This window comes from Mugil cephalus, chromosome 4 (genome assembly GCF_022458985.1).
Source record: "Mugil cephalus isolate CIBA_MC_2020 chromosome 4, CIBA_Mcephalus_1.1, whole genome shotgun sequence".
In the NCBI taxonomy this organism is placed as follows: domain Eukaryota; kingdom Metazoa; phylum Chordata; class Actinopteri; order Mugiliformes; family Mugilidae; genus Mugil; species Mugil cephalus.
The window spans coordinates 6,933,463-6,956,995 of NC_061773.1; the positions used below are offsets into that span (position 1 = coordinate 6,933,463).

Below are 23,533 nucleotides of genomic sequence, written 5' to 3' on the forward strand. Positions count from 1 at the left end.
AACAAAAAACAAACTAACAAGTTGATAAGTGTGATATTTTATTGATAAGCGATAAAGAAGCAGAGTAACACAAATCACAAGGTAAAAGAATCATAACAAAATATATATCACAGGTTTGTGAGTTGTATTAATGAAGTGGATGAGGACACATCAATAACATAACTACAAAAAAAGGTGTTAAAAGAAAGGCTTTAAGATGATTTCTCAAGTTACACTTCAACTTTTCAAGAGTTGAAAATGGATCAAGTACTTTATGTAACTATATCACTAGTAAGATCACAGAACAACATTGTCCCCATATAGAGAGTAAATATCCAGACACAACTCGTGTAAAATAACATACATCGACTCAGCTGTAGTTACATCAAAAGGCACCCTTCAGGCTGACTTCCATTCACTGACGGTCATATGAATGTAGTGAGATGAGATGTGTGGACTACGACAGTACTAGTTTGAAAGTTATTTCAAGATTTCATGATCCACGTCGCCTGTCGGTCTGATGGGAACCACTGGCCACAATCAGCCGTGGGTCTCCCCAGAAATGAGCCAGGCTTGTTTGTCTTCAGAGGTAGTCCAGGGGTTAAGTCAAAAGTCAACAAGTTAAGTCAATGCAGTTGAACATTGAACTTATCTGCAACTCGGCAGCAATTTAGTGAACAATGCTGAAATGCATGAAACGTCTGAAATACATCATATGATCAGTGACAAAAGAAGCAAGTTGCAGGTGGAAGAAACGCTTAAATGTACACAGTAAATGATGGGTGATATTCAAGTAATGTACAGTACTGAGCAACTTGTAAGTGATACATCGTTCATGTCCGCCACACATGAAATCAGAGGATGCTGGCGCATTTGCAATGATGACTTAACTGTCGGTTTAAGTGCAGAGACTCTCAATAAAAAGGTCTCGAAAACATTTTTTAAAAGAACCCCAGAGACTGGAAAATGTCTCTCTGAGTAACAAGAGCCCCTGAGCTCCTTCTGTAAATCCTCTTTAATCTACTATGTGGTTATGATGATTCACTACAGATACATCCAGATAGATCTATGAACTAAACTAATAGTTTTTAATTCATTCCTTTAATATTCAATTATATTTTCTGTAGATTTATTTCCCCTGCATTACAGTCTGGTGCCACGTATGTAAATCTGCTGGAGAATAATACATTCTCTTCAGTCTGTGTCTTTTTGTTTTTGCGCAATTCTAACAAGTAAAACTCTTTATACGTAAAACAGGCTAAATAATATAACATGTGGACGTTGGTATCATTAATCGTAGCTACAAACTTGAAACCCAACATTTCCTCACTCTACCAGTAACAGGTAGACTGGTTTTATATTTATTCATTTATATTTATTCAGATTTCGGCCTACACCCAAATACAATGGAGACGAATTGAGTTTTACTGATGGTGTTCAAAGCATTAAACGCCACATAGACAGCCACCTGCCTTACCAGGAACAGTACACCTTAATGTACACAAAACTCGTGCTCAACGTTTTTCATGGAAAACATTTTTTTTTTAGTATATTGTATTACTATATGCTGTCAGAGGTAAATAAAAATATCCTTTAAAAGGAGAGTTTGTGACGTGAATCGATTAAGCAATAAAACACACCCTCGCTTCAATACAATCAGGTGTTTTGTTGCTGCCTCAGTCGGTCTGGTGCGACCGGTGGCTAACATTAGCCGTAACTCTCATGTATTTCAGCACTTTGTGGTTATTTGCTGCCATGAATTAAGAGTGTCACACGTACAATTTACAGTGTAAGAATCAGAAAATACATGATGTAGTAAAAAAAAAAATGAGAAAAGAATAACAAACTCAAAAAAAGGTATGTCATGAGGAACTACACCCTAAAAAGCAAGTATTTCATCAAGTTGTTGTAAACTATTGGCTGCATTTTATTTCCCAGGAGAACAAAGTCTCACTTCAGTTTTTAACCAAATACAGTTTTTGTGTGTGTGTGTGGGTGTATGTGTGTGTGTGTGTATTTATTTATTTTTTAAAGAAATGACCCCGATGCTATTTGTACACTTCTATCACTGGAGTGTAACATCGGCTTCTGTGTGTTTGCTTGTCGGCATGTATGTAGCCCTGAAGAGCACGCCTGTACTGTCTATCTGCACATGAACTTGCGTGCATGTGTTTGTGTGTGTGTGTGTGTGTGTGCGTGTGTGTGTGTGCACAGTAATAATTTACTGTAAGTCACTGCTGCAGGAGTGAAGAAAGTTGCTTTCTTGGAGATCTTCTGTCTTTTATGTTACTGAGGTAGAATGAGAGATTTAGAAACTGAGGGTAACTGAGGTTTAAATGAGGTCTTTGTGTCAAGGCATACTGGTAATGTCAAATACAGATCAGAAATGCACAACAAACACAGCACCATAATTATTACTGAGTAGACAACATGTTCCTGAATAGTTTTGTACCTGAGGTTTCAATATGGTGTAAAAGCACTGTTAATAGTGAGATCCTGAGTGTGGTAAAATGACAAATCAACACTGCTGTTGACTTCAGTATGAGTGAAAGTTTTTTTTCTCCAAAATAAAATATCCATTTGGGCTGCTGGTTGGAAGGAAACATTGAATATCACTTTTTTTTATGCTATCGGAATCCTTTGATTTTGAACACTTAAACCGAAGGTGGACATTTGATTTTTGCATAAAACCTTTCACATCAACTCCAGCACACCATGTTTATATTGTAACATTGGTATAAAAAAACAAAACGTCGCCGTCTTTCTCCCGTTTCACACGAGAATCCATGACACTTGAGTTAGAAGCATGTTTTTATAAAAAAAAAAAAAAAAAAAAGGTTCCTTTGTTTTCGCTTAACCCCTCTCATTTTAACCTGCGACCCCGTCCCCTCTCCTCACAACCACCGCCGCCGCCACCGGCTCACACACGCATGCACGTCAAAGGGGTTCAGGAAAGCTGGCACTCTGAAACGAATAGTTTGACTTAAAGGGAAATATTCTTGTTTGCATTCTTGCAGAGAGTTATATGAGAACACTGACAGGCAAAATAGTTGGGGTGACTGGACTGTAAATCAATGTAAACATCGTCGCTAAGGCGATAAAATCTACCCACCAGCGTGACTAAAAACTCCAATGCACAACACTGGAGTAAAAACAAAAACTGCTTTTAAATTGAGGCTTCTGGAAAATAACATAAAAATTGTTCTGGTTTTCTCATCTAACGCTCGGCAAAAAGACAATAAGCCCATTTCCCAAAACGTCAAACTATTCCTTTAAAAAAATATATATCAAAAGATCAAGTACTCCAATGTGAGAACAGAGTTTGTCCACCAAACAAACCGAACTTTGTAAGTCAACAACAAATCCAAGGTACAGTAATCAATTAGGAGAGACCACTACTGTTTGAGTGAGTTTTGAGAGAGTGTGTGTGTGTGTGTGTGTTTCTGAATCCCCATCACAGATAGGAGTCAGTTTGTGCCTCTGTTTGTCCGAGGCCAAACCTTGAGGTAGGTAGAGAGGCGTCCCATCTACTCCCCTTCCTCCTGTGCTGGCACCTGAGATGACGAGGGATCGCGCTGTGACGGACCCTCCTCAGCCTCTTCTGAAGGGCCCTGCAATGGCAAAGGACCACAGAGGACACTTGTCACTTTCTCATGATCATCACCTCTTTCTCTGTAGCAAGTGAATCAGGACTAGAAAGAGCGCGACAAAACTAGGCTCGAGTGTTAAAATGCCACTGAGGGATTGCGTGCGAGGAAGATGGTTCCAGCTGTCAGACCTAGAATTGCGAGGAAGGCGGTTACATCAGGAAACCAAGAAGACAGAGGAAGAGAACAGTTAGATCAGGTTTCCCCTCTCTCTACACTGACTCATTCTTCCCCTTCATGTGCGTGCGTCTCAGAAAGGGAGTCTTTCTCAACGGTTTCAGTTCTTAAAGCATTTTACCGTCTTTGACAAACTGCTAAGCAGAGAGGATGCGATAAGACAAACGAGGGGCATCAAGAGAACGGCCCTTCGTTGTCGAGGACTGTTGTGCAACGCTCTCATTTGAAACGTGAAGTAGATGGATAAGGGACCATGGTTTCGGAGAAACGCTCGTGTACGTTCGTCAAAACTCAACGGCGCGGGAGGATGTTTGGCGGTGCATCCGGGGAATTCAGCTCCGCCACCTGTGAATTTCCAAGTATTTGCCATATTCTCACGAACGACACACGAAGTATGGTTGGTCGCTTTGGTGTCAAATAGCTGAAGTGACAACAGTTTTCCAGAAGTTTTACACGGCATATGCATCACATGAAGAACGCATGAAGTACTTAATGATGAAACCATCTTTAAAAATCAAAATATGTACAAAGATACACCATGCACGTTATAAATGCAAATGCGCAACGGCCACGGCAGAGCAAAGGACGCGCTGAAGCCAATGACCCTAAACCTGGGATACACAAGGGGCAGAGTGCAACATCCTGACAGTCTGAGGAAGGGTCTGTCTGTGTTAGATTTGTGGTTTTAAGGAGACTTTTATGGCAAAAAGGGACAAATATAAACTGATTTTAGGGTTGTGTGACCATTGTTTCTACTACACTGACAATAAAGCTCCGCAGCACTTTCAAATCAACACACTCTTGAACAGACCAATCAAAAACTACACAACACAATCTTTAGCAGGTTTTGTCGCACCCGACGGAATGTGTTCATTAAAACAACACATATGCGGCGTAAGAATGCGACACTGTGGCATGCGGAGTCGGCAGACAGTTCGGTTGTTGCAGCAAATTAAGGACCAATGCCTTCCAACACAACAACCTGAGGATTGTGTATTTTTGTGTCTCCCTCCTCCGCCACTGCCAATAAACAGTTGTGCAGTAGCCCAAATCCTCGCACCACAAAGGACACGTTAATTCAGCTGAGATGTTTTCCTTTGTGGCATTGTTCAGCTGAACTGATTTATATTGAGAGGGATTTCCAATATTGTGCGCACCTCATTCATCTTAACAAGAGTAAGCAAAAGCTTTGAAAAAATAGCTAATCTAAGTAGAATAACTGGCAACTGAGTGTCCATCGGTGTACATATAGTTTTACTCGCATTTTGCAACTATGGTGGCTGCAGCATTACTAACGGATACAAAGGGGATTTGAGTGTAGTTTTAGTTTGATGTAGTTAGTAGTGATATTCAGCTAAATGAGATCAGCGCTGCACATCAGCAGTGCAACCCTCAACAGCGTACAAGCTACTGGCATTAGTCAAAAGGTAAACGTGTGACACAAAATGAGATTTCTATCCAACTGTCACCTTCAGCTTGATCTAATTCAAGATCTCAACACTAGTAGGTCTGCAGTGTGGGAATAACTTTAACATTCTGCCACAAAGCCACAGTTCAGTTTGTCTTATTTTGTCACATGCTCTATCTCTATCTATCATGGTCTGTCTCGTTAATTTTGAAACAGCATGGTAGTTTTTCAGTTGAGCGGACGTTGAGTGCAACATCAAAACAAAACCGGACCGCCCTACTGATTTCGTTTTCCTCACCTGCTGCTCTCCAGTCACTTCTGGAACTACTTTCTGGGGCTGTGAAAAGGGGAGACGACAGAATTAATTAAACGTGAAGGGAAATGGGCCCTACATGACTGCACAGCTCCAGCACACACACACACACACACACACACACACACACACGGGAGGCTTTGGACATGTATTTACAGTTTAACTCGCAAGATGTCTTTGTGTCAGTGATTGCTCCATACCCATTTCCTTGGTCGCCCTCGTGGTCGTCGCTCCCCAATGGGCTCTACTTTCTGAGAGAGAGCAGACCCACGTTAACAATCATCTTGTACAAATCATTTTAGAACATTCATCATACGAACTACAGACGTTTTATGCTAAAAAGCACAAGCTCCACGGTTGGGATTGTCAACGACTATTATTCTTGAATGACTGAAAAATATCTTTTTACTTTACAGATCTGAACAGAAATTCCAAACTCTTCCAATCAAACTAGACTATCAAACTATCAAACAGGAGACATTTAAGGACACATATCGCAGGAGCTGTCCTCCTTTTACGGACGTCTCCTCTGGGACATGTTTAATTTGCCACAAATGGATTTGTGTGACTGGCATGTCTAACAGGGGACACATACATGGAATTTCTCCTCCTGCCATGTTGTAACAAGTTTAATAATTTCAGTTGCCTGAGAGTAATGTTTTCTTAAGATCTGTTGGTGTAGAATGAAAAATCACTTGTCTTGCCTATGTCTCCCGACCTAAGAAAAGCAAAGAAGTCACACTAGTTGATTTACAGTATCATAGATGTACAATATGCTACAAACACACAGCTTCTAACTGGAATGAAAAGGTACCAAGAGCTTCATTAATACTTGTGTGTCATCAGAAAGCAGTGGATTGTTTGGGTATTTTAGCAGCCATGTCATGACTTCTCAAATGTGAATACTGTGCATTATGTTTTAGTTGTGTATTAGATTTAGATAGTTAGATAGATAGTTTTACAAAGTTGTGGACTGTCTATTGCAACAAAAAAAAATCCCACACAATCTAAATTTCTTGTTTCTGTAACAATCAACATACTCATTGCTAATACACAAAAAGTATGAATTCCTTCAGGAATATTAACAAAAGTTTTTCAGTTAGCCACTATAACTAAGAAACCAGGCTTGCAACATCACAAAAAAACAACAAAAAAAACCCCTAGGCCTCATAGAAATTTAAACACACTCAATAGAATAAGTATTACCGGTGAATTAATGTGTACATTTAACGTTTCAGCTGGACTGGATGAGGACAAATAAATTGCAGTCCAATGAAAATAAACTGTTGCAGTTTTTCTATAAGACAAGTTTTCATATGGCTGAACAATTATAGCCACTTCTGAGTGATCTTCTTTGAGTGCTCATCCACAGGCTGAAGTGGGAGACATGAATAGTGCATTCATTTAAAAACAGCTCGTCTTTTCTCTCTTGTAAGCTGATATTTTCCCTATTGAGTCTGTCTTCGTCACTCAGTGCAGTCATCTAGTGTCCCACTGAACTAAAACGTCTTTGCATCACAGGATTCCTTCCACTGAGAGATGGATCAGGACTGGAAAGATAAACTCCTCAAAATCAAATCTAGTATTTTTCAAATATGTAGACAGCGCTACAATAAACTATTAAGCAATGCTGCATTAAGATCCATATGGTAAGAACCTAATTCAAGTGACAGAGACAAATATACATAGCTTTTCCTTCATTTTCTAAGGATGAAAGAGTTTGTAACAAACCCAAACTTATATACTGCAGATAAAATATTCCAATAGTAACTATTATTGTAATAAACAAATATAATAATAATAAGTCATTTGTAACCTTCAGTGCAGTTTTTGGGCCTTTGTTCTTGCTGCCTTTGGGTCGTCCTCTTGGCCGCTTTGGAGTTGGTGGTCCAACAGGCTCCTGTAGAGAGATTAGATGTAGAGCCATAACAAACCAGTCATACTTACATTACCTAATGACTAGCAGTTGTGTTCCTTGCACCAATTTTTTATCTCTCAAAGGGAGAAGTCATACCTGCTGCTGTTTCCGTGGTCGACCCCTGCCCCTGCGCTGAGGCTCAGAGGGCGCCTGGGCAGTGCTCGGCTGAGGAGACGGCTCTTTGGTCCCACTGTTACTCATGCCTGCGTCTGTCCACCTTCTTCAAAGAGTGTGGTCATCAAAGCCTGGAGCAGCGGCCTCGAGGGCTTAAAGAGGAGAAGAGCTGAGTATCAGGAGCTGGAGATGTGAGCAAAGAGAAGTTTGGGGGGGGGGAAATGACAACTTTCGAGTGCCGTGCAGCAATCTTCTCTGACACATTTTGGATAACCATCTCTATACCACTGAAAGCCGTCTTCTTCTTTCACAATGACCATATTGAGTACCAATCGAGTTTAATGTATCATTAAGAGGGATAGTTCAGAATCACGCAGGGACCCTTTTCCAAGAGCGAGCGTGGGAACTGCTTATACATAAGCCTTGGCACCAGGTTCATCGGAACACAGACAGGGGCCTGGCAAAAGCAAGGAAACATGAGAGTGGTGTGCAGAGACTAAAAGTAGCACAGATATTCACAACTCAATCTACCATCCAAAATCTGCATCCACTGTACAGTACTATGCATTTCCATCTGTCCTCTGGGAGGTATTTCTCAATGGGATTTGTGAATGTTATAGGTGTGTGGTGACACTGCTGCTACAACTTTTACTGTACGACTCACGCAATAACGTAGAAACAACATTTGAGGAGCGCTGATGAGTTTGAGTTTGTGCAACCAATAAATCAACAGTTTTTGATACGTGATTTAATCTTTTTGCTTGTTTTGCTTTAATTTGTCTTATACTGTATATGTATTGGTTTGGGATTCGAGAGATATTTTACATCAATTTTCTGATGTGTTTTCACTAGACAATGTAGTGCTTTATTGATAAAAATGTCTCCTTTTCTGTCAATAATAACTTTCTAGTCAATAAAAGGTCAGCAAATAATCCATCACAGGCTCCTAGAGTTCAGGCTTCACCAGCCATCCAAAAAAACACAATATATTTAGTTTGAAGCGAAACAACACAGAGATAGGTGTAGGCTCACATTTGAAATACTGCAAAACAGTTTTTGTAATTTCGGTTTTGTTGTTTTGCTTGAAAACGGAGACAGACGATTATCAAAATAGTTCACATTAATAACTGCTAAGGCTGATTAAGTGACAACTAGTTTCAGCTCCAGTTGCAGACCCAGCAGCTTAATTACAACCCTGATCACAAGTCATGCCACTGTATCCGTTTGTTACACTACTTCCAAAAGACCATATGATTATTTGCTAAATAAATTCGTTTCTTTTTTTGAAATTTTATTAACAAACTAACCATTAAATGGCTACTTTCCACGGACTGGCGCTGGCAGTGTCCCATGGTGGTCGTTTTACCACAACGTCTCGCTCAGTAAGGAATGTGCCAAACACTAATTGCCAACACAGCCTATCAAAACGGCCGCACCGAAGCAGGAAGTCGGAGTAATTTGAGAAATACGTCCTCGTCGAAACGATTTAAAGCCAAACGAGACGCACGACGTAGTTTCGTCGCTTTTAAACTCGTTTCAGGAACAACACAACAGGCGCCGTCCACTTCTCCTGCAGCGGCAGCAGCAGCAGCAGCAGGCAGCAGCAGACCGTCCGCTGCTCTCGTCTGTTTGGCAGTCAAGTACGGGACTGAATGTACTTTTTGCATATGGGCGGCAATTGCAACCATAAAAACACATTCTTGTGCGGCGTTAAGGAAGGTGCGCTGTGCGCTCCAGAAGCGAGCCCATGAGTTCAGACCTCAGACTTTGGTCGAGGAACAGCCTGGCACATGTTAACGCCACAACAACAGTCGAGGCCATCAATGTTTTAACGCGTAAAGTCGGCGCTCGCCACACAATATCCCCCTGCGTCCATCACTTGCGCAATCGATCTCTAAAGACTTCGGTTTTTTCTTTCTTTTTCTCTCTCTCTCTCTCTCTTTTTTTTTTTTTTTTTTTTTTTTTGGAGAGATAACAGGTCCGATGAAATTGAAACGGGTGAGCCGAGTGGCAGAAAGAGAGAGCCGAGGGGGAAATGGAAGTAACTTAAGCAAGGACAAAGGCTAAGCAACACAGGTGCAAAAGCTCTCCTTTCAAAGCAGCCCGAACATACATACATTCCGAGCTATAGGCTCCATGTTTAGGCTGAGTAATGTGCTCATGAGGCAGCGCCAAATGCAACAAGAGAGAGGGAGAGAGAGGGAGAAGGAGGGAGGGAGAGAGAGGGGGAGCTCAACTTACCTTAAGTCGGTTTGTAGTTTTACCTGGAAGTTTTACCTCAGTTCACTTTGTGCTCCTGCACAACTATGAAAATCTTAGTGTATCGACCGTCTCATTGGCTGGAATGAAACGGTAATCTCTCTCTCTCTCTCTCTCTCTCTCCCTCTCTCTCTCTCTCCCTCCCTTCTCTCTCTCTCACTCCCTCCTCCTAATCGGAAATGTGTGTGATCCCCCCAGACGTCCAGTCACGAATACCCCAGATGCAGTATAGTGGGGGGTTGCAGCAGAGCAGTATGCATTGCATACTTTCTCTATTAAAGCATGTTTTAAGAAAGAACGAGGGTAGGAGGGTTGAACAGAGGACCCCGCCCCGAATAGCTCACCGGACCACCCACTTGAGAGGGAGAAAAAGGGAGAAAGACGGGCATCAGACAGGAGGGTCTGGTTCCGGGGTTCCCAAAGAAGGGTCTGGGGGCTGGGAAGTTCCCCAAAGAAAGGAGGAAAAGGTTGTTTTCTTCAGCAGAAATGATTGTAAGAGCAGACTGTCTGTCACTGTTTCAAGCAAAGGTTTCACTCTCCTTCCATGCTGTTATCTCCCCACCTACAGTGGTGGAGGGATATATTTCTGTAAGTCATAAAGGACTGAAATATCAGACGGGCTTTCTGAGAACAAAGTCTGCTGAGCAGCAGTCTGATGTGCATTTGTTTGGGGGAAAATATGACCCCAGTTTGGATCATTTAATCACTTCCTACATACAAACAAGTATCAGAATCAAAAGAAAAAGAAATCAGGCGGCTGTGTCCCCTATATGAGCAAATATACATATTTTACTAAAAAGAAATGTTTAATGAGTTTGAATCTTGTTCCTTTTATTCATTGTAATTGTTAATTTGATAAAAGTTCTGTCATATATATATATATATATATATTTTATTATTATTTTTTCGGGTCTCTGAGATCTTTGCAGCAACTTTCTAAGGTTGCCCGAACTGACAAATTCGGATGAAAAAGTTTAAACCGCAGTGAATTCACATTCCTGGAGAGCCTAATGCCAGACCTCACTTGGAGTCATGTCAGGTGAGTGTGCTGGCATGAGACCAAAATATAAAGCTCGAAGTTACAAAGATACAACGATGAGGTGAGTAGTTTGGGCGGTTTGCAGTGTCAGTTTCATGATGTAATTCAGAAATTCTCAGACTCATTATCCTGAAACCAGAACAGTAATTTAGAAAAAAGAAACAATAACCGAATGATAAATTCAAAGAAACAAAATGTTTATCTTGTCAGGTTATTATCATAAGATGCACATAACAGAAAAACAAAGAAAACATTTGCATATTTTTTTGTGGCAGCATTTATTAAAAATTGTAGGTTTCCCAGAAGCTTTTGAGAACAGTGGCTAAGAAGTTGTAGTCATATACAAATCTGATTAGTCACCTACTATAAATATTACTAAATGAAAGTGAACACTATGACTCTGAAATCTTAACTGTTAACCTGTAGCATGAGAATGACAGGCCATGTTCAGCTAACAACCGACTTCAGTCTCATTAGTTTCTATTCCTGCAAAAAAAAAAAAAACTAAAAAAAAAACACAAAAACATATTGCCACTGTTTGAGGCAAAAGTAATATGTTGGCGTGAAAATCAACAGGAGAAAAGCAACAGAGTGCGGGATAAGATAGAGAGAAAAGAGGGGGGAGGGTTTGCACGGGAGAAAAAATTGTGTATGTGTGTCCGTTTGAGAGAGTTCAGTGGCCTTCGGCAGCGTGCGGTGTGTCTGAGATTCGGTCGGACTCTGATCTTGAGGTTTATTTAAGCTGAATTCCGTGGGCTCATCAGGACCGGGTTACAAAAATCCTCCTATAGAACTAGAAAGAATGTGCAGCGCATACAGTTCTGCATAAGGCACAAAGGCATGTCTTTAGAGGAGGGGGCAGGCATCAAAAGACAGGCAGAGGAGGGATTTCTTTAGAGGCTGGGGGCAAAGAAGGTATTTCGGAGTTCCATTCAATGCCAGGCGAGAGCAAGGGGAGGCGTGCGGTTTAATGGCACAGGGTGCATTTCCAGGGGATGTTAGGAATACACCACCTCCCTCATTGGAAGTTAATTAGCTCCAGTTTGTCTTCTCTGAACCTGAGGGGCTACAGTTCATTTGATCTTTTTTTTTGTTTTTTTTCTGAACCTTCTCATTTATTGGAAAATTAATGACAAAAACTGTCAACCCTTTACTTTAAGTGTTCTTAATTAGCTATATTCATAAAGTTTACAAACACAGGACAGATATGAGCATTTATTAAGGTAGCAGACAAGAAGGATGTAAAATGAGTGTTCATAGGGGAAATTATAATCACTGTGCATAAATTACTGTACATAAAAAAAATAGGAGAACTTAACGTAAACTGTTTCTGGAAAATCTTCTCTGCTTTTTCTTTTTGTTTTGTTTTTTGTTTTTTTTTTGTCGGGGGGTGTAAATGTTTTTTCAGGTGTTTTTTCAGCATCTCATTTGTGACTTTGTGTGCTTAGATAAAAAGGTTTCACAAAATACGCGGCGTGTGCAAATAAAATGTATTTCAAGCAGATATACCAGAAAGAATTACTGAGTTCGTTCCTGCATTTTCTCCCCAAATAAACCCCCCTACAATAACTGGTAAAATAATAATGCCTAATTGTGAATTCTGATGTGTAAAATTAATAGTTTTTGACGTAAAAGGGGCGTCTGAGAGGAGCGGCGTTGCAGGTTTAAGAAAATGGACTTGATCAGTTCTGAGTTTGTGGTATCCGTCTCTACGCCATCTCCATGACCTTCTTGATCCAGTCCACGTACACCGACACGCGGATAAAGATGTTGGGCTGTCCCGGGTGTCCGCAGCGCCTCATGGGAATAATCACACCCTCGAGTACCCAGCAGTCCCTGTTCTGACACGCCAGAGGGCCGCCGTAGTCTCTCTGCAGACACACAGGAACAACACTCTGGAGTCATTATTTGTCTCTGTTATGACTGACTGTCACTGCTGAGGTTGGAAACATCTTGCAGTCACATCTTGTCCAGTTCACTTCCATTATCCAAATGGTGAATGTGTTTGATTTATAGGCACATATAAATAACCGTGTGCTCTTTGCTTGAAGTGATTTTCGCCTTGCAAAGATTTTCTTTACCATCGGTGTGTGAAGCATTAACTCTCAACACACTATGGAATTATTGTTTGTCCTTGAAGGATTGGTTTGACATTTGAGGAAATACTTTTTTGCACTTTCTTTCTGTGAGATTGGAGCATCTGTACATTGAGTAAAAAGCAGCTGGATAGCTTCGCTTAGCTTAGCTGAAAGAGCAGTTAAAAGCTGGTACAAACTGCTTGAGTGGCTTTTAGTCCAAGCCCACGAGCACATTAAGCCATGTAAAAGCCCACGTTGTGATTTTTACATTAAAGCTTTTATTTAAATTAAGAGAAAAACGCTTGAAAGAATTTCATAGACTCAGATTTTGTGAATCTTCAACGAAGAACGTCGTCAGAAGCTGTTTCCAGCCTTTCTGCTAAGCTAAGCTAAACTAACCACTCGCAAGGTGCAGCTTCACATTCAGAGACTGGTATTGAGCTTGTTCTCTAATTCTCAGGAACAAAGAAAATTTCTGAAAACATGGAACAATTCTATTAACACCATTGCACACTGCAGAATCGTTGGTGTACTCTAATAAACTCTAATAAACACACACACACACAAAAAAAATAAATTTGCGCGGACACATACCTCACAAGCGCCAACTCCACCCTGGAAAAAGTTTGTGCACATCTCATTTTCACGAACTCTGCCTCTGAAGTATTTGTTGCACTCCTTGTTACTAAGAACGGGTATCTGGGCCACATTGAGGACGGTCTCATCCCCAGTCCCTTGAAACGCATCAAGAAGGAGGAATGAGTTAGCAGCTAATGTGTTTAGAGAGACGGAGTAATGAAAAGGAAGGTGGACAGATGTTGAATGATTCTGGAAATAGCAAAGGCCATCTGTTGCTCTACAGTCTGACAGACTCTCATTTAGATGCAACACAACTCCAAGGACAGAAACAAGATGCTGGCTCAGAGGAATCTTATCTCTTATGAATTATTCAGGTAAATGCATACTTGTAGCTGCATAACGCGCACCGCGTAGTGAATCCAGTGTCAAGGTATCATTTGCAAATGATAATACTTGCCTCTCGTCTCACCCCATCCTGCGATTTCACACATCGTCCCCTCAGCTACGATGTAGCGCTCAGGAGGGAGACAGATCTGAGAGACTCGCTCATTAAACTGGGCAGGGCTACAGAAACAAAGAAGAAGTGAGTTAGATGGAAATGACAAGTGCATTTGCACGGAGGCGACGCTCGACAGTACGCACTACTCCAGTTGTAGCATGACCAGCTGAGACTCAGACGGCCCACAGACGATCTTGGTGAGAGGGATGGTTTGCACGCCAGGCTCTCCTTCTTGGGGATCACGAAACAGTGTTCCCATCCTGGCGGAGTACCCGGGCAGGTCCACATAGCTGAGCACACACGCGGACAAATAAACAGGGAGATATGGGCAGAGCACGACAGCCTCTGTTTCAGCATTATGACATTAAGGAACATTGTGTTGCTAATACACTTCCACCACAACGGATTTTTTAAATGATCAAAATTGAATCGGCACAGAAAACCTGACTTTTTTTGTAGCATAAGTTGAGCTGCATAAAACACTTATACTTTCTTCCATTAAAAGTCACCGACACCAGAAGACGATTTTTAAGTGCATTGATTCACTATAGATAGATAGGGACTCTGCAACCGTGTCCAAAGGTAAAAAGTTTAAAGTTTATAAAATTTAATAACGAACCCAATATATTTCTTTTGAGTATTCTGTAAAAAAAAAAACAACTCAAAAATAAAAGTTAGAATTTGATGTTATAGATGCATTTGTGGGGAAAAGTTTACATTAATATTTGATAAAAAGGAAATTAGAGTAGAACAATTTATTTCTTCTAACTGGCTGCAAAAGAGCAAAAAACATCTCCTACAAAATAAAAAAAATATATAAAATTTATCTCTCTTTTTTTCTTAAAGTTAAAACTGAAAAAGAGCTACCCTCAGCCAGAGAAGACTTTGCACAACTGTTCTCAAAGGCTGAGTAGTTAATTGCTGTTAAAAGCTACATGAGAGGCCCTTGAAATTAATTACCAGGAGGAGAAACACTGCTTGGTGCTGATCACCCATCTGGGGTTAACCAGAGATCCCCCACAGAAGTGGTTTCCTTTCCTGCACGCAAGGAGGTCAGAGGTTATGCAGAGGTTAAGGCGGTGCGTTCTGGTGCGTTCATGAGCTGTCAGGCTCACCTGTCTCTGAGGCTCACTGTCCACGGCGAGTTCCCGGGAACCCCGTTCACTATGCGTAACCTTGTCCTGGGGAGACGGTCCTCTCTCTTCCCGCACTCGCTGAACTCCACCTTCTCTGTGTTCACAAAAAGGTGACAAGTTATTGTAAAAACCCTACTCGGAGGCTTGCGAAACGTGCTCTTTTCTTTCGCTAACCTACCTACTGGTTCGGTTATGGACACTTTCTCTCCAGCTGTTTGAAAACAACAACAACAACAACAACAGGCGTTCTGTTAAAATTCCCTGTCAGAAAACAGGATGAACTCTGGGCACACAGTCCGTTAAAATACTTCATCTTAAAATAGAGACAGAAAGCCAGAAAGGTCTGTACCGCACTGTTTGATGGCACAGTAGTCAAACTCAGTTTTGGGGTCTGTGGTGTAGCACCAGGGGCCGTGCTGGTCCCCGTCTGGGTTGCGACAGTAGTTCTCAGTCAGGTTGGCCTCAGGATGTGTCCTTGGGTTTATCCTGGAAGATCACACAGCCTTCTTAAAGCTCTCAGACTCCCAGAGGTGTCAGAAACAAGCATGGTGAACACTTTGTGTTCGTCCCATTTATTCGTGAATTAAACTGATCTTTGACTCTCAAGTTACTTTAAATGCTTTGTCCCAGTTTCATACTACATCGTAAACTACAGCTGATGCCAATCCTGATAGTGCTACTTTTGTATTCACCTCCGTAATTGATGTAATACTCAAACTGTGATAATAAAACACCAGGATAACTTGTTTGTTTGCTACAAATGAGAATAATAGTTCTCTTTATTTCATATTTCCTTTGTTCTTTAACAGGTCTAGTAGTCTGTCTATTGATTGTTTTGAGTAAAACATTTATCAAACAATTATTTGGATGGAAAATCTTCAATGATCGTGGTACCTGGTCCTGTGGGGGGTGTTCACGTTCCAGTTCTGGCAGGTGATGCCCTTGCGAGTTTTTCGGACCAGGCCTCTGTAGTTTCTTCCGTTTTCTTGGTAGCAGTCTGAGAAACATGATGGTGAAAGTAGCAAAAAAAAAAAGGATAAAACACCACAGATATTTTCTCTCCTCAGGAAGAGCCCTTACAGCAATTAAGGATGTTAAGTTCAGGTCTCCTAATTTTTCTGGGCATTTGTGTTTTATACAGGACTGCATATGCTACTAATTTCATTCTAGGATAATGTCCATACATAAAACATTGCATCCAAACAACATTCTCATTCTGCCCCCCTAACAACAAGTAAGAATGGCAGAAAAATGCTTCATCATTCATAAAAAACATGAGCTACTACTGGTCAAAGCAAAAATATAAAAGGTGAATTTTAGTGGTATTAATTTATACTTTTCATTTGAGAGGGATAATGTCTTGTTTACAGGTTTCACTGTTGAATTAATGAAGTATACAGATCTATAACATGAATAAAGAAATGGAACATGGTACACATTGAGTATTTGGTGCCTCATCTAAAGTTCACAGACGAGTTGGTAGCTTGCGCTGTGAAACATTTATGACGTCGATACGGCAGCCTGGAACGCCCTTATAAGCTCATCTTTTTTTATTTAAAGGCGATCCATTCAGTCAATTCATATTTTGGCTCAAGGCTGAACCCAGTGGTGGCGTACCCTCAGCTTCTATGTCGTCTGCACAGCGTTTGATCTGCAAGCACAGAGCCGTCCTCATCTCTGGCACAGACGTGAAACACCACGGAGCCTCCGAGCCGTCCGGGTTACGGCAGTAGTTCTCCTCCAAGCCCCTAAAATGAGAAGCAACAACAATAACGTCCACTAAATCATCCCCGCTGCATCAGACGGCCGAAAAATGACTGTGTGTTTAGTTCAACAGATGTAGAAATACTACAGAAGTAACACACTTCTTGTTCTTCTGAAAATGAATGAATGAAATGCTTGAAATCGATGTCGGCTTGATGAATGATCACAGCGTCACAAAGAAGTTTAATATTCATTTCACAACCATGTTGGCAGCCGGAGAGTGACCCGCTTTTTAATGTGGAGTTTACTGACCATCTATCATCTTCTGTCAACTGTCGGCAGAGAAATATGATCGCAAGAGATTTGCCCCGCAGTGACACTCCGACATTAATATTCATGCGCGGAGCAAACAGAGCTCTTTCAAACCAACAAAGCCGCGAGAGACGCTCCTTCACCTCCACTAGACTCACTTGCACTCGTATGTGTTTGGGTAGAAGGGGTGCTCGTGAGGGTACTGGGCGTCCCAGCGCTGGCAGGGGATACCTGACGTGGTCTCGTTGACTCTGCCGCGGTAGTCCTCCCCACGGCCACGGAAACAGTTGGTGGTGAAGCTGGAGCGCAAACGCTTCTCCACAGGGACCTCGGCTGGACACGGTGAAAAGGGAACAAATTGGAGTACAAAGCAAGGAAGTTCTCACGGGCAACATAAGAGAGAGAGTGGATTTTTTTGTCTCTTATAATGAAAATGAAACTCAGTTATGTTCAGTTCTGTGACACTAAAAGCCCCCCTCCACACACATGATTTTGAAATTAGAAAGCTGTTTCCACGAACATGTAAGTGTCTTTCTTTGAACACACCTGAAATCTCAGCTCAAAACTTTACGACTAGTTTTGAAGCAATGTGCCACCTACGTGAGTGTGATATGGACATTTTACCTGATTCAGTAGGTAAACTCTGAAACATTTTATTTTATTATTTTTAATTAAAAGCTTATTGAGTTTTTCCCTGAAAGAGACTGAGAAGATGTTGTTTTAATTTTTTAACAATATCAAGGTATAAAAGCTGTATCACACAGACAGTATTACTCCGAATGAACCATGTTTGTTTGTTTTAACTCTCAAAGGCGCTTATTAATTCAAATTATATCCTTTGTATTTTAATATTTGATGCAGATTCATCAAAAGGGAATGAACATTTATGTTACATTAGGTTGATTTGCTATAGATTTATGTGTTGATATGCAGATAAAGTTAGGTTAAATGTATTATTCACAGAGCGTTTTATAAACACGGTGACCTGAAGTGCCACAAGATGGCACTATTTAGCAGATTTATTTTTTTATTTTGTGGCCCAGTGATCTCTGGGGAAATGCCCATGTTACAAGTGTCATCTTGCGCAACTCATGTTGAAACTTTAGAGAAAACACAGATGCCCTTTTTGTATTTACTTATGTTCTAACTTGGCATGATATAATATTAAATGTCAGAGGTTGAATCAGGGAACAAAAATAAGTGCATAAAGTATTGAAAAAAATGCCTCCTTTGAGGTGTTGTATTAGATATTGTTAAATAAGTGTATTGACGCCTTTACTGCTCCAAATGAAAGGTGTACTAAAGCGAATGTTAGCAGAAAATAAAACAAATCAAGAACAAGCTCCATAAACGAACCTAAACATAAAAAAATAAATAAATAAATAATAAAACCCATTTCAATTAACCTTTAATGAACCTGGACCCCATTGAGACAACACGGGGATTAAATCATTGACAAGCATCAGCACACTGCAGCCACATTTAGTCTGAAATCAAACAGACCCACCAGGGGAAAGTCTGAAATGTCCAACATTTTGGAAAGCAATTTGCAGAAATCCCAAAAAGGTGATTTTTCTAGATTTAATTAGAGCGCTTTAATGGGACTCTCTAATTCCACTGTGTCCGCGAATACGACAGGAATCAGCTCAGTCTGGCTCACGTTGCCTCTGTTTTGCCAGAGGGAGGCAAAAAAGGACAAAAACAAAAACAAGCAATCCAGTCGATTTATGCGGAAGACGTAATACAGTAAGGGCTCGTGATCTGTCGGCCAATTAGTTTCTCAGTTAATTTATTAATGATGTTGACAATAAGCGCCGTTGAAATAATTAAAAACGCTTGTTACAATCCAAGATAATTATAATTATTTTATCTTTCTTGGGGTTTTATGAGTGTTTCCTTTTATGTGCAACAAAGCTATGGCGACAAAGTAATTCCCCTCGTGGATCATCAAAGTCTTAGTCTTTTTAGATGTCTTGTTTTGTGCATTCACCCAAAGATATTAGGTTTTTGATTTTTGCTGATAAATGTGGAGAATGTTTAGTATTTTTAGTCAAGAACTAAAAGCGATAAATCCATTTGTTATTTCTTATACGGTCTTACTGCATTTGCTGATCTCACAGCTCTCCCTCTCCACCTCAGGGTCTGTGGTGTAACACCAGGGCACTGGAGAGGCATCCGGATTACGGCAGTAGTTGTCATCTAAACTCTTATCAGGATACCTGGAAAAAAAAACAAAAAAAACATAAGAGCTGATGTTACCGTCGAGAGAAACAAAACAAAGGGCTGTGAATGTTCTCTGTCAGACAGGTAACGGTAGATCTAAAACAAAAACTAAACCAAATCTTGGTTTGGACTTGTCTGAGTACTCAAGCCTCTTGGATGAAGAATGAATGCATACTTTTCCGGTTGGTAGATGTGCTGGTGAGGATACTGCTGGTCCCACCTCTGGCACTCTCTGCCATTTACAGTGTGGTCAACCTGGCCTCTGTAGTCCTCTCCGTTACACGTGATACATACCTCTAAAAGAAGAGCCACAAACACCGTCTCAAAACGACAGATATTGCAGTGGGTAGATGAAGAAAACGCCTCACACAAAGATAAACACTTTATTTTACAGCTCCTATAATTTCCAACGAATTTCCTTGAAAGAAATCGAGACTAGGCGACTTGCTAATTACCGGGGAAACTGGAGGCTGTGCTTTAATTGCTAATTACAACCTTCTTTTAACAAATTAACCATCTTATCGTGGGAGCACAGCAGGCGGCGGGTCGGATGGGGGGAAAAAAAAGTGAAATTAGTTTTTAGTTAAAAATTACAGGAAAACAAGAAAATATTTAAATGTATTCCATTTAAAGGGAGCGGCTTGTAGTGGCTCCTCAAGGGATTTAATCTAGAAATCAACATAAACTGTATCCAGGTATGACAATTAAAACTCGTTTCCCCCTTTTTCATTAAAAACTAATTAATGAATGACTAAATGCCGTGTATTTCTCTCTAATTAAGAACCAATTTTGCCAATAACGGAACATGTTCAGGACACAGAGATGGATCAGTTCCTGTTAAACCTGTTAAATTTCCGTCCTTAAAGCGTGCTGACGTACGGAAACAGCAAATGAAAGGGGTGTACCGTCTTTGCACTGGGGAATGTGGCAGCTCTCGTAGCGCCGCTCGGGGTCGGTGGTGTAGCACCACGGGCCGATGCGATCCCCGTCTGGATTCCTGCAGTAGTTCAACTCCAGACCGTTGGTGGCTGTGGGAGTCCACCTGAAATGAACAGTGAGTGACGGACGTTATTTTACAACGTGCTGGCGCTGAACTCCAGTCGACTGCACACATCTGACTTCTACTTTTTATTTATCTTGGCCATCGCATCTATTAGCATGTGCCAAGGTTATGTGGAAGGCCAAGGTTAGCTGTGTCTCTGGCCACGTAAAGACTCTCACAAATATTGATCATGATTAGGTCACTTACTAAGCGTGTTATCTGCTTATACGTCTGACTGTTTGTTTGGAGCTTTGAGAGTCCAGTGCATCTCAAAACAAGGTGAAATTTTAAGAACTTGCAACTTAAACTTAGAGATTTCAGTCTGGTTTTAAGTAAATGAAAGTCAGATGAGCGGCATAGCCAGCCTGTTCTAGTCCACATCTGTATCACGGTGCTATATATACATATATATATATATATATTTTTTTTTTAGCTCACCCTCATGTTCATGTTTATAATTTCATATTCGACATACTAAAAGACAGATGAAAGAAAAATGAGTCATCCTCTGAGGAAGTAATTCACCTGTGATCGTGAGGAAACTTGGACCACCACTGCTGGCAGGTGAGTCCACTTCTTGTGGTGAAGACTTTCCCTCTGTAGTCTTCTCCTTTACCCACGATGCATTGCCTCACATAGACTGCACTTAGCGAAAAAAAAAACGAAAAAACAAAACACAGCTGGTCAGACATCAGCAGTGCATGAAACTGATCTCTCACCTGATGTGAGCAGGCGAGTCTCACCCTTCTTCTCGTAAAGGTCACAGTTTACGTTTCTCTTCACCTCTGCGTTGCTGCCGTCACCCACCCAGGGCAGATGTTTACAGGTGACAACGGGACGGGTCACGTAGTTGAAGGCTCTGCCGTTGAGAAATATTTTCACATGAAGGTACACTGAGAAAATGCTTTTAAAGTCATCACTGGTGGCTCTGATGAGGTTAATAAAGCAATCAGTAGGTTTTTAATATCTTTAAAAGGACAAATGCTTTAACATTTAAGAAGTTTTTCATAAACTGGTTAGTTGGAAGTCTCATCGTCTGATCGCACATCCGTGCTCCTGTCTGCTTTTCCATTTGTCAGGTTCAATGCAAGTTAGGAGGAGTTACACTTCCACTGCACTGATAAAGAGTCAATAAACACAGACAATGTGGGTGAGCAAACACGAGTGGCTATTTTTTATATTTGCTGGGGACTAACTTCAGTTTCAGACTGATGCATATTTTGCACACTACTGATTATTTAATGTATGAGTGTTTAATTCATGTTTAGTGAAATAAAGGAACATATCCAGTTTGTCCATTTTAATTTTTTATTATTATTAAAACATAATATACACTTACTGATCAAACATGGTGCACAAGTGTAAAATGAAAAGCTATAACTTGTCTGTTGATACTATTCACTCACTTGCCAGCAAATTAGCTACACTAATATATCCTAATATAACAGCCCTGCACTAAATCAGCATTTGTTTAAAATAACCGAGGCAGCCTTTGATTCATCTGTGTTTTTATTATAGAGGCTGTGGTTTGTTGTACTGTTGAAGTGTATTATGTTGTACCGACACATGTTTCTATTATTTTGACACCCCATTTTAATCACTGAGCTATTCTACATAACAGAAAGACTTTTGAGTTTAATTTAATTCAGTTAAGCAGCACCACCAACTACATCCTCTAAAATGATCAAACAGTTCAATCCTCACATCATAACAGGCACGAAACCGAGATTATAGCGCAGGACCGTTACATTAGAATATATTTATTTTCCTAATGAACTGACAAGTGAGTGTAAAGGCTTCTCATTTCACTGTTCTATCGAGTCTATCTATCGAGTTTGCAGATCAACCCCAAAGTCATTTCTGACCCTGATGATGCTCTGTAGCTTAAAAGATTACTGGGTTCAATGCGTCCTCACAACCTGGACACCCACGGACTCCTTTTATTTCTGCAGTCAATCCTATTCTAAGTATGGATTTGTCAGAAAAAGACGCCTCGAGATGTTCAAAGTCAGCCGCATGAGCGCGTTTTAAGTCAGATACCTGCAGTCCAGCGACTGTGAGCAGCGGGTGGCACAGTCCTCCAGGTTCAGGCCTGGTAACATCAGCACCCGGGCCGAGTTCCAGGAGGTAGGAACGAGCTCTCTGCCCTCAGAGCGCTGGAAGTCATTCAGAGGGCTGCGGTACCCTGTTCACGCACAACAGAACAACTGAAACTGATTGTATATATATATATATATATATATCTTCGATACACATGTGTGTGCATGTGCTCAGTGGTACCAACTGGGACATTTGGGCATGAGCTTGCACACATATAACCTTTGGAACTGTCCTGCAGGTTTGTGACAGACCAGCAATGCAATCACACACTTGATTACTGAAACACACTGCTACTGCCATCACTACTACCAGCACACATTCATATTGGACTAAAATGCATTAATATGCATCCTACTAATAAGTTTAATAAGAGTTTCTCCATAAACAGGCCTCTTAAACTAGTATAAATACGCTCAAACAACAATTTAAACAGCTCAGAAAATTAAATAAGTTACTTAAAATAAATCTTTCTTACCAGTAGCCACAGTCAGGAGAAAACAGCACAGAAACAGTTTCATTGTCTGTAGCAGTGGAAGATAAGATTTTTCGGAATTGATGTGGATTCTGTGCTGTGAGTCTTGTTCCTCAGGCTAAATTGGGCGATAAACATCAAACAACAAACTCCTACCAGGGAGAAAAAATAAAAAAAAAACTCCCAGATTAGTAAATTACAGGGAATCCACGCAGAAAACAGAGAAGGAATAAAAATCCTGACTGAAACACAACCACCCACACGCGAACACTGAGTACTTGCTCAAACATTGGTCCTAATCCCCAAAACACAGCCAATCAATACATGAATTAATCATTAATGGAGAGTGGCACACGGGTCCCTCTTAATGCACATTCGCTTTTTTTTCTTTTTTTTTTCGTTATTCAAATATATCTGGCCCGAAAGCAGCTTGTGTCACGACTCAACCAAATATCCCTGCAGAAAAAGAAGAAGAAGACGAAGGAGAAGAAGAAGGGAAAAAAACTCGTCACGTTACAATTTCAAAATAAAAGC

General features: G+C 40.7%; 2 protein-coding genes across 3 annotated transcripts; both read right to left on the bottom strand.

Annotated features, from left to right (window-relative positions):
* Positions 1-25: 25 nt before the first annotated feature.
* On the bottom strand, positions 26-10,078 carry si:ch211-161c3.6 (high mobility group AT-hook 2b). Of its 2 annotated transcripts, none has more exons than XM_047582779.1 (6): positions 9,798-10,078; positions 7,539-7,739; positions 7,341-7,424; positions 5,725-5,775; positions 5,510-5,548; positions 26-3,590 (listed from the first exon to the last, which is right to left on the bottom strand). In XM_047582779.1, the coding sequence occupies exons 2-6, from the start codon at positions 7,641-7,643 to the stop codon at positions 3,507-3,509; spliced, it is 363 nt and encodes a 120-aa protein (XP_047438735.1). In that variant the 5' UTR covers positions 7,644-7,739; positions 9,798-10,078; the 3' UTR covers positions 26-3,506. The 2 variants fall into 2 exon arrangements, with proteins under 2 accessions (XP_047438735.1, XP_047438734.1); XM_047582778.1 differs by having other exon boundaries at positions 7,539-7,708; positions 9,798-10,076.
* Positions 10,079-11,113: 1,035 nt separating this feature from the next.
* mst1 (macrophage stimulating 1) lies at positions 11,114-23,238 on the bottom strand. Its single transcript, XM_047584227.1, has 18 exons — positions 23,003-23,238; positions 22,468-22,612; positions 21,171-21,286; positions 20,953-21,067; positions 20,291-20,427; positions 19,561-19,681; positions 19,263-19,381; positions 17,321-17,495; positions 16,764-16,894; positions 16,041-16,143; positions 15,496-15,632; positions 15,325-15,357; positions 15,126-15,240; positions 14,971-15,048; positions 14,154-14,300; positions 13,969-14,075; positions 13,527-13,666; positions 11,114-12,725 (listed from the first exon to the last, which is right to left on the bottom strand). The coding sequence occupies exons 1-18, from the start codon at positions 23,043-23,045 to the stop codon at positions 12,564-12,566; spliced, it is 2,124 nt and encodes a 707-aa protein (XP_047440183.1). The 5' UTR covers positions 23,046-23,238; the 3' UTR covers positions 11,114-12,563.
* Between the last annotated feature and the right edge of the window lie 295 nt (positions 23,239-23,533).

Bases quoted from the DNA above. Each gene is read 5' to 3' on its own strand.
- si:ch211-161c3.6 (XM_047582779.1), bottom strand. From the start codon at position 7,643: ATGAGTAACAGTGGGACCAAAGAGCCGTCTCCTCAGCCGAGCACTGCC. The intron at 7,425-7,538 runs GTATGACTTCTC...ATCTCTCTACAG, and splicing joins GACCACGGAAACAGCAGCAG to GAGCCTGTTGGACCACCAAC. The intron at 5,549-5,724 runs GTATGGAGCAAT...CCCTTTTCACAG, and splicing joins GAGGGCGACCAAGGAAATGG to CCCCAGAAAGTAGTTCCAGA.
- mst1 (XM_047584227.1), bottom strand. From the start codon at position 23,045: ATGAAACTGTTTCTGTGCTGTTTTCTCCTGACTGTGGCTACTG. The intron at 19,382-19,560 runs GTATGCATTCAT...TTTTTTTTCCAG, and splicing joins CACATCTACCAACCGGAAAA to GTATCCTGATAAGAGTTTAG. The intron at 12,726-13,526 runs GTATGTGTCCGC...GTGTGTCTGCAG, and splicing joins GTGGAGTTGGCGCTTGTGAG to AGAGACTACGGCGGCCCTCT.